The 10,983-nt window shown below is 32.3% G+C and overlaps 2 protein-coding genes across 2 annotated transcripts; one reads left to right on the top strand and one right to left on the bottom strand.

The window, feature by feature from the left end:
- The first annotated feature begins 4,847 nt into the window (after nt 1–4,847).
- On the top strand, nt 4,848–8,699 carry LOC126679547 (pentatricopeptide repeat-containing protein At5g15300). The gene is made up of 3 exons (XM_050374594.1): nt 4,848–6,541; nt 6,650–6,771; nt 8,380–8,699. Exon 1 carries the CDS (start codon nt 4,890–4,892, stop codon nt 6,528–6,530), a length of 1,641 nt encoding a protein of 546 aa, XP_050230551.1. The 5' UTR covers nt 4,848–4,889; the 3' UTR covers nt 6,531–6,541; nt 6,650–6,771; nt 8,380–8,699.
- Nucleotides 8,167–9,151, bottom strand: LOC126679548 (casparian strip membrane protein 5-like). Its single transcript, XM_050374595.2, has 3 exons — nt 8,928–9,151; nt 8,696–8,819; nt 8,167–8,612 (listed from the first exon to the last, which is right to left on the bottom strand). Exons 1-3 carry the CDS (start codon nt 9,149–9,151, stop codon nt 8,394–8,396), a joined length of 567 nt encoding a protein of 188 aa, XP_050230552.1. The 3' UTR covers nt 8,167–8,393.
- Between the last annotated feature and the right edge of the window lie 1,832 nt (nt 9,152–10,983).

Genomic DNA, 10,983 nt, shown 5'->3' with positions numbered 1-10,983 from the left:
TGTGAATTTCAATATTTAAATTATATCTTATTTAAATTGTAACATTGGTTGTAATACAGTAGGAATGGATAATTTTTGTTTTTGGAAAAAAAGTTTATGAAATTTTGGCATTAATAGTTTTATATAAAAGAGTTCTGTATTTGCATTATAAGACATATAATTAGCAATGAATTACAGATGAGAAAAAGGAAAGGATGATGAAAAAACACATAATGTGAACTAAATGAAATGCTTCCAGCCACATCTAATTATATAATTAGGATTCACAATTTCTAATAATTATTTGCGTCTTAAAGACGTGTAGATGCACGTAATTGCAATTTGTGGCCTCTTCTGAAAAAACAACACAAATTGTACTATTAACTTGTTTAGGTAAACATTTTAAGGTACTAAAAACACATGTATTTAACTTCTTTAGACTTCTAGATTCACTTCACTTTCATTTGTTTTGTTCACACTTATTCATCACTTATCCTTTCGTACTATACTTTATGACCTAACAATTACTACTATAAGGTTAACTTGTTGATTTTTAATTACATTTCACCCCTTTTATGATCAAAATTATTGACGTTTCAAAGCTTAATGATAAATGAAAATTGCCCTTTAGTTTGTGTAATTAAATCAGGGTATGCAAAATTAAATTAAATTAAATTTATCGAGTTGATACAATCGTTTCGATTTAATTTGAAATAGTGATTTTTCATTCATATTGATTTTAGCGGGAATAGAATTCCATTCCCTACATACAGACATAGAACCACATTTTAGCTAAGCAGTGAGCAGCTGAGTCCGCTAAGCGTTTTATAAAAGCACAAGATATAGCTCCCATAGAGCTTAACCAAGAATTGGAATCCAAATTATATCAGAAAAGTTGGAAAGATCATTCCAAGGATGGTTTAGGGCACTAATCAATTCTTGACAATCTGATTCCATTGGAACATGTGCATAGCCATTGTCTTTGAGACAATTTAAAGCTTCTCGAAAACCAACTGCTTCAGCAACTCTAGGCTCCAATCTTCCAACCAAACCAACATGTTTTGCTACCCTGCACGAATCATTATGATCACGCACCAAAAAGCCATAAGAGCTAAAACCAGTACTGTTAGCCATCGCCTGCATCTACATTGCATGTGAAATGACCCTCAACTGGCTTATTATTGCAAATAAAAGCTGGATCATTCTTAACACTTCTAGCTTCTCTCTAATTTTCAAACAAATTACTAGCATTACGAACCACTGCAAACTGTCCATCTGACTAATATTTGAAAATTTTAATTTTTTTAAATTGGTATAATATTTTTTAAAATTAATTTATTCGAATTATGTGTCGTTCCAATTTGATAACTTTTTTTTTAAGCTACACATGCAATTAATTGTCACGTACGCGTAAACAAAAAAATAGTTAACTTTTCAGAAAATTGGTCAAATTGTAATATAATTTTAGAATTTTAATAAAATTTAACTTTTTTTAACTTTTTGACACTATTCTATAAAATTAGTTTGATGTGATGAGCAATTACAAAGGGAGAAATAAAGAGGTGATTTGTTAATTATAAATTCATGATTTGAAGAATTAAGTTTTTGTAGTTAAGGTCCATAATGGCTAAAGTCGCCTCCTTTCCTTTTCTGTATAACAATAAATAATGCGAATGATACGCGTGTCAGCCTTTCTATTTGCAGGAATTTCAATCATCTCCGCAACTTTGTACATCTAACGGTTACTATTCCAGCACACACTCAACGTCATCATCTGCCACGTAAGATACGAGAAAACATTATTTCATGGCGAATGGACAGTGCCGCCAGTACCTACGAAATATCATCGAACTTATCCACTTGGGGAGTTGTGATTGGCTAAGTTAAAAGATAATACCAAATCTTTCAAAATTAAAGAAAATGTAGTACCAACTCTCTAGCCACTCGCACTAAATAAGACAAAAACAGAGTAAAACACACTATAATACTACAATATAAAAAATAAATTATACATAATTATTTTTAATCTTTTAATGTTAAATACTTTAATTTCCATAAATATTCAAATATCTTATACAAACTTTTTAAAGTCCATGAGAGATTTCAATTCTAAAACAACGAACAATTTTCTTTGTGTATTCTAATTTATTTAAACATAATGATTTTGATTAATCTAACATTTGATTTTTTTTTCTTTGTTGAGCTCCTTGATGAATTGGTCATCAATTCTTAGACATATGGATTAACCAACGAGTTGTAGTTTTTTTTAAAAAAAAAATCTTATTCTTAAGTTAAAAAATTATCTTATTCATGGATTAACCAACGGGTTATTTTGTGTAAGTGTTGTTTTTTTCTAATTTTAAAATTTAATAGTTCACCATAATTCTATATTAATAAAAATAAAAATTTAAAATTGTTTAATCAATATAATTGTAACAGTAATAATATATAGTATATAATAAGTTAATAACTCGCAAAATGATATGTAATAGGTTTTAGTCTTTCAGAAAATACATAATCTTAATGCATTTGATAATTATTCTTAAATATGAAACAAAAATCCCCCCAAAGAAGTCACTCGTTTTTCATGCATATGAGTTCTTGGTGTGCTGTTAATAATGAGAATATATTACTATAATTTTTTGAGAAGGGGTACACAGTACACTGATCAATTTTCTTTTAAGTGATGAGTGTGCATTGTGGGCCAATGTTTCTTCTCACAGAGGAACACAAGGCCAGGAACGGGACACGTAGGTGGTTAGATGTAATTGGGTGGAAATAGTATGACAATTTTTTAAAGTTAGGCCGTCCAATTGCGTAATTATATTGAAAAACAATATTATACTATATAATATAAATTAAAATCACTCGTGCAATATGCATAATGGTTATAATGTGGGAAACAGTATAAATGCGTAATCCCTTATCTTGTATAATGTTATCTAAATTTAGAAGTTAATTTACTTGTATTTTTCTCATAACAGTTTTAAGATCATCATAAATTGAACCAAAATTAGCCAGAATGTACATCAACTCTAATATGAACTGTGTCTGTAATTCTGACAGAACTAAGAGAATAGAATAGACTATCATTTCTCCAACCGCCAGGTATTATGTAGTACTCCTGTCAGGGACGGAACCAGGACTCCAATTTAGGAGGATGAAATTTCACTTTCGACTATTTAAAAAAACCAAACAACAATAAACATGGTGAAAAGTGATAAATTTCACACGTAGAGGCAGTTTTAAACAACCCCCCCTCCCAACACTTTGTAGGGGCGGTTATACAAGAAAAATATCCTTATATATATGTTTTTTTTTTTTTTTACTTTTTCCGACGAAGAGGGCCGGCCGACCCTCCGAACCCTCCCCATGCATGGTTCTGCCCACGAGTCCCGTGTTAATTGATCATAACATTATGTCTCTCATTTTTAATTATTATCAATTTTTTATTTTTATTCCGCCACTAATATGTGTGCTATTTTATTATTATTTCTATTGAATCATTCAAATTGTAGTTTATTGATTTTGGAATAAATGCATGACCTTGTCATTTCATAAATTTAGTGTGTAATTCAATTGATTAACGTTATCAAAGAGAACTAAAAAACTCAAAATACTAATTTAACGACATCCAGTGGATTAAAAAAAAAATACAAAACTTGACTATATATTTTTGATTTTTTTTTTATAATTAAAATATATCACATTATCAAATTTCTCTCTAAATGAATGAAAATTATATATTTCCCAAGAACAAATATTTTATGTGAATCTCTTTGCTCTAAAGAATATGCTGAGAAGCAAATAGTGTGTAGGTCAATGGAAGCACTTGAATAGAAAATATATAATAAGGATAATGTATATAAAAACATATAATTTTTATTTGGATTGATAAATTATTATATTTTGATACTACTCAATCTCTTACTATTGACTCATTGCTTATATAAAAATGATTAAGTATATTGTTTAAGATGTCCTGTATTAAATTAATCCAAGATTTACAAGGACATAATTAATAAGGTGGGAGTTGCAACCAACTGCTGTAAGATATGCAATGATCTGAAGAAGATGATATAGATTCTAGTTGGTTCATTATTTTTCAACAACCAGGGGTCCATACTATTCCTAATTTTGATTTTAATATTGTTTTAAATACTAATTAATTGTCATTACAATTATTATATTTCCATTGTAGCTATAATATTATGAATAACCTGATTTTGTTTAATTAATTGATTTGTAGAAGGATCTGATCCGTCCAAGTGACATTCATTCAGTGCTTTATATCTCTATACATAAATCAAATACCAGAAAAAAAAATCAAATCTTTGTTTGTTGTTGTGATATGTTCAATTTTAAAATCACTATATAATGTAGTATTTTGGTAAAGTAAGAGTAATGCTAACTAGAAAATTATATTTTATGACTCATTTTTGTATAGAATTATAGTTTATGACTCATGTCTTTGAAATTTACATTTTAAACCTCATGATTTGATGTGAAAAAAAAGTTCAACCCGATTCAGCGCCTATGTGTCCTTTACACTTACCGCTACTGCTGGTACAGACGAAGTTAGCCGAGATTTCTTCTTCGAGTCCTTTCATGATTGTAATGTTAAATAGATTTGATGTCAATTAAAGTCAACCTTATATTAATTAAAATTGAATTTTCTTTGGATTATAAAGTAAAAATATAAACCTTTTTTTTAATTACACCAAAGAAGTCATAAAATAAAAATATAAACAGGCTAGTAATCTAAACATTCCTTCTACTTGGGCCAGAGCTAAGAAAATCTCAGGCCAGAGTCCAGCACGGCCCGTTAAATGATTTAATCATAAATGGAATTCCCGCTAGAAAAAACGAGAAAAGCGGGGGAGGATTTAAAACGGAGTCGTTTTCGTGTCATGATAAGGAAAAGACCGAACGACAGGAGTACCCAACGCCAGCAACCTTCGAGCCTATGGCAGAATTGCAAAAATCTTCGATCATTACAGCAAATTCACGCTACCCTTATTATAAAAGGTTTCAATTCAACCTCATATGCTTTAAGAGAGCTCATTTTCGCAAGTGCGATTGTCATTTCCGGCACTATGGACTATGCCCACCAACTGTTTGATCAAATTACTGAACCAGATATCTTCATGTGGAACACCATGATGAGAGGCTCAGCTCAAAGTCAAAAACCTTTAAAAGCAATTTCACTCTATACCCAGATGGAGAATCGTGGTATAAAGCCCGATAAATATACATTTTCGTTCTTGCTTAAGGCGTGTACTAGGCTTGAATGGAAAATCATGGGGTTTTGTATCCATGGGAAGGTTTTGAAATTTGGGTTTCAAGAAAATACATTTGTGAGAAATACCCTTATTTATTATCATGCTAAATTTGGGGATTTAAGGATAGCTCGGACCATTTTTGATGGCTCAGCGGAAAATGATGTTGTTGCTTGGTCTGCTTTGACTGCTGGATATGCAAGGAGAGGAGAATTATGTGTGGCTAGGAGGTTGTTTGATGAGATGCCTATGAAAGATTTGGTCGCTTGGAATGTGATGATTACTGCTTATGTTAAAAGAGGGGAGATGGGTTGCGCTAGGGAACTCTTTAACGAGGTTTCTAAAAGAGATGTTGTGACTTGGAATGCAATGATTTCAGGGTATGTGCTCTGTGGGGAGACTAAGAAAGCATTAGAAATGTTTGAAGAGATGAGAAGTGTTGGAGAGCAGCCAGATGAGGTTACAATGTTGAGCCTTTTATCAGCTTGTGCAGATTTGGGAGATCTGGAGGTTGGTAGAAAAGTGCATTGTTCAATATTAGAGATGAGCTTGGGAGATTTAAGTGTCTTATTAGGGAATGCAATTATACACATGTATGCTAAATGTGGGAGTGTTGAAAGGGCACTTGAAGTTTTCAGCGGGATGAGGACGAAAGATGTTTCAACATGGAATTCAGTTATAGTAGGATTGGCTTTGCATGGCCATGCCAAGGAGTCAATTGATGTGTTTACAGTGATGCAGAGGCTAAAAAATACTATGCCAGATGAAATAACTTTTGTCGGGGTGCTAGTTGCTTGTAGTCATGTTGGCAAAGTTGAAGAGGGTCGTAAATATTTTAATCTTATGAAAGAAAAATATCATATAGATCCAAATGTAAAGCACTACGGGTGCATGGTTGATTTGTTAGGGAGGGCGGGGCTATTAAATGAGGCATTTGAATTCATAGATAAGATGAAGATTGAACCTAATGCTATCATTTGGAGGACTCTGCTGGGGGCTTGTAGAGTACATGGAAATGTCGAGTTGGGTAGGTGTGCAAATGAAAAACTACTTGGATTGAGAAGGGATGAAAGTGGGGATTATGTGTTATTGTCTAACATATATGCATCAATAGGTGAATGGGATGGGGCTGAGAAGGTAAGGAAATTATTGGACGATAGTGGAGCGAGGAAGGAGACTGGATATAGCCTAATTGAAGGAGATGAAAAAGCTCTAATGGAATTCTTATTTGATTCAAAACACAAGTTAAATTCAAGAAACATACAATCATGATCAGCAAGTTGGTGAGCAATGATATCATATCCTTTTTCCATTTGTTTGAATACAGACTACAGTTATTTATCTTGGGATTGTATATTTATCCTTTTTCCATTTCTTTGAAACTTCTTTAGTGAACTAATGCTTGCTGACCAACAAGAATGTTAAGGATTGGCTTTGAAATTGGATTAGCAAACTCTGAGTATGGGTGGAGGATTCTGAAGTAAGAATGCTGGCTTGAGGAACACAACCACTGGTGAGACTATAATGCCACGAAAACATAAAGGCTGTTCAAGAGATTCATACTTAGCCCTGTCCATACTTCATTCATGACCCAACCAATCAAAAGCTCACATATTTTTAAAATAAAAAAATAAGTAGAGAAAAATGTGTAAAATGTGTTAATTTCTGATTGATTGGTGTGAAAGTATGGACCGAAACTAGATTAGGAATTCCATGATTTAATTGATCAAAATTTCGAAGAATAAATATCTAGAAACTACAAAGTCCACCCCAGTCTAACTTTCAGAAAAATAACCATAATACAAAACATAAACAAACTAAAAATTATTTTGTCGCTGGTAGTTTGGCTTGATCATACTTTACACCTATAAAGAAGTTGCATTTTGCTGATTGCTTCTTTAATACTAGGGGATAATGAAGAATACTGCTAGTTTAGGCGTGCTTAGATTAAGCAAACTTAGTTAAATACTGAAGTTGAGATGGCACTTTGCACTTTCTGCTTATCATATGTGGTTAAGAGTGTGTTGCAGTCTTGCAGAATATATTGATCTATACAATCGTCTTTCTAAGTGTTTACTTATCTGGCATTGATAGAACCTCTTCCTTATTTTACATTCTTTATCTTTGGAATTTTGTTATAAGTTTTTACCTTCACATGATTGCTGAGATCCTCAAGCGTATATTATATTCATTACTTGACCTGTCCAACAAAACTTTCATGAAATTAATAATGACTGTTAAAGAGCAGTAATGTCAATAACACATAGATTAAAAAAATATATCTTTAATGATGCTTTATCTAACTGCCTTCCTTGAAAATGGGAGGATTTTGTACTTACAAAAATCATTAGTGGAATATTATGTTGCTAGTTTTAAATATGAACATAGTAGTCAAAAGATTACTTTTTCTCTATCCCTCTGAATTAATATTCATTTGGTCTTTAGTTATCTATAGACGGTAAGAGAAAAAAATCATGCTGTCATTTTAATTGGTAGACTGAAATCAAAACAGTATAACATAAACAATAGTTTCTTAATAACCCTTTTCATCTGGTATAGAAGAACTCCTCTATCATTGGACGATCAACAATTTAGTTTAAGTAACTTATTCAATACAAAAGCCAAAGGTAGGCTTTTGCTTACACAAGTTTAACCTTTTGGATTGAAGGACATTTTGCTTTAAGTTAGTCTTTTCAGCACAAATTAAAAAGATTTATTCATGCTTAAATTTTTTGAGTTGAATAATTTGTTTGTTAACCCTACAAAAGCACTAATTCTTGGAAAGACATTAATGTTTGCCTTGTAGTGCATAGGATGTTCAGAAATTCAATCCCCCAAATCTCCTTAACTAAATAAGAGTACGACATAAATAAAGAAAAGTTGTGAAAAATTAAACCTGCCTACATCATGAACAAGCAACAGATCAATTAATTATAATCACATCAGGATTCAGAATACACCATTACATCAATACATTACATCACACATACAAACAAAGAAATCACTCGAGTAAATATCTCATAAATCATACTCTTCTAAACAATCACACACAAACTGACAAGCGTTACACAAGAAATCATGCACCCTATGATCGTTATAATTATAAGTTCCGTTGATGCAGGAGGAACAGATCAATCAGTTTCGTCGAGAAAGGGCTGATGCAGACATCAAGATTAGCAGTATGAGCACAGCTACACCAACAAAGGATCCGATCAAGGAACCGGAGATTCGCCTGCAGAAAGAATAGAATTGTCGACAGATAGCAAACCAGTTTGTTATAGTATTTCCGTTGTGTGCCAAGTATACAATAGCGGCTGCTGCTGATGCTCCAGCCATTAAGAGATCCAGCATCACCTACAGGTATGTACCAGAGACAGCAAACTTGAGTTTTAGAATCATTATCAGACTAAAAAATATTTAATAAAATCAATTATTACCGTATCGAAGATGATCAAGAGAATTCTACTATTTTTTGCCCTGCTTCTCACAACGTTGAAAATAGAAAGTGGAAGAGATAGGAGTAGATAGCCGCTAACAACGAAATTGGCAACAACAAAAAACCTGTTGGATCAACAAAAGTTAAACCGCAGAATTACTGCATGATTACGATTGTGTCAATTTAAATGTAATCTTTATTAATAATATATAAATAAAAGAATATTAACATACGTCAAAGTTGGAAGATCGTAGTACACGGCCCTGAATCGGATAAATCGTGTAGCGAAAGGAAGTGTTTCATTAGTAGTTGCCATGATAATTGCACTGGCTAGAGTAGTAACTAAAGCAACAACCCTCAAGATGAAGTCTGGTATATACACTCCTCTCTTTACTCCTTTTTGGGTTGAAGAATCCTTGGCCTTGGTCACACCAACCTCAATAGCCTCACTTTTCATTTTGGACTCAAAATATAGTTTTGGAAGGCAAAGATTTTGAAAGAAAAGTTGAGATATCAAATTAATGCCACTTCAAGAACAAGATATAGGAATGGGTATTATATAGGGGACATTTATTTTCTAAACCAAGCATAGTAGTATAATTTTAATGATAAATATTAATTTTTTAATTAAAGTTTGATTGTTAAAAGTGACCATGCATGTAAATCCGTAATAATTTCCCTTATACATGCACAAGCACCAGCACCAAAATTATGCAATATCGTTTAGGAGTGGGTATTGTGAATTTAAATTTATAACAATATGTAGTATCTAAGGCTGTAAACGAACCGAGCTGCTCGTGAGCAATTCGGTGTTCGGCTTGATAAGAGCTTCGTTCGTGTTCGTTTGTATCATAAACGAATCGAGTTTGAGCTTGATTTTATGTTCATTTATTGAAACGAGCTGAATATGAACATAGTGGTATTTGGTTCGTTAAAGTTCACGCATAACTCGTTTAACTGTTTGTGGACAAGTTCGATTAAGAGTTTGTGAACGAGCTTGCTCGATAAAGAGTTCGTGAATTGGCTCATATAGCAACTCAATAAAAGTATTGCAAACTAGCTAGTCGTATCTAAATAAATATAAAATATTTTTTTAAACATTAAAAGTATTTTGTTTTAAACAAAATTATATAGTTTTGATAAAAACAAAACAAAACTATGTAGTTTCGGTTATTCTTGTTGTTCATTTAGCTGTTAAACGAATGAGCTCCTTTAGTATGTTCCCGAGCTTGTTCATGAGCTCGTTTATTTAGCAGTTAAACGAACAAACACGAGCTGAAACAAACCGAATATAAACACTGTAAACACCATATTCAAAACTCGAACGAACGGTCACGTTCATGTAACAAGCCGAATATGAAAGCTTCAAAGTTCGGCTTGGCTAGGTTCATTCACAGCCCTGTTAGTATCGAACTTGTAGGTTATTTTGAAAGTTGAAAATTTGAGGAATCGTTGGGTGATTAGACCTTAATTTCTTAAACCAATTTTTTTACATATAATTTAAAAACGAATTTATTGATTTGTTATAATATATGCACACCCGTTTGGAGGTACAATAGCCCGACTTTACTCAATTAACCCCATCTAGTCTAGCCGAGACTGATGAAAATGGACCGGACTAAGTATACATAATTGTAATATTTCCTACCCCAGTGATATTGGAAACCTATTCTAATTAATCATGGAGTAGTTAGATTCACTACGACACTAGGGATTCAATTGGCATATAATTGGATTCCATCTTTAATCCAATCCAATCCAATTCATCTTTATAAACGGCAATTTTTCAATTAAACTTGGAAGTATGATGTTAAATGACTTCATCCTATAAAACTTGTATCAAAAATTTCTTGAGCCCTTGAAAAAACAATTATAAATGATTGAATGGAGTAGGGCAAGCAGTGTCATGGAAACCTGGTATCTAACAATTATAAATTCTTGAGCAGAAAAGAAAATTTGCAAATGATACAAATCAAAGGTTGCCCAGTGTCATGGAAATGAGTTAAACAACAAATAAATCAAAATGCAGTTGGTAGTACAAAACCAACTAATCCACCTCAACCCTGTAAGATTACCAAGAAACAAAGTAAAGGATCTGAGTGAGATCCAAGAATCAACTCTCATCAATTTGTAGTTAAGCTTTTGGCATCATATCAAGCTCTCATATCTGTAAATGCCCTTAGGAAATCAAAGCAGCTAAACTGAACATCTATGTAACACGGAAATAGAAATGCCGAAACGAAAAAATCGTAAAAACATCTAGTTTTAAACATAAAATTTTAGAGTTTC

This window comes from Mercurialis annua, linkage group LG4 (assembly GCF_937616625.2).
Source record: "Mercurialis annua linkage group LG4, ddMerAnnu1.2, whole genome shotgun sequence".
NCBI lineage: Eukaryota > Viridiplantae > Streptophyta > Magnoliopsida > Malpighiales > Euphorbiaceae > Mercurialis > Mercurialis annua.
The sequence above is the reverse complement of the archived record's forward strand: the minus strand, read 5'-3'. Positions and strand labels throughout refer to the sequence as shown.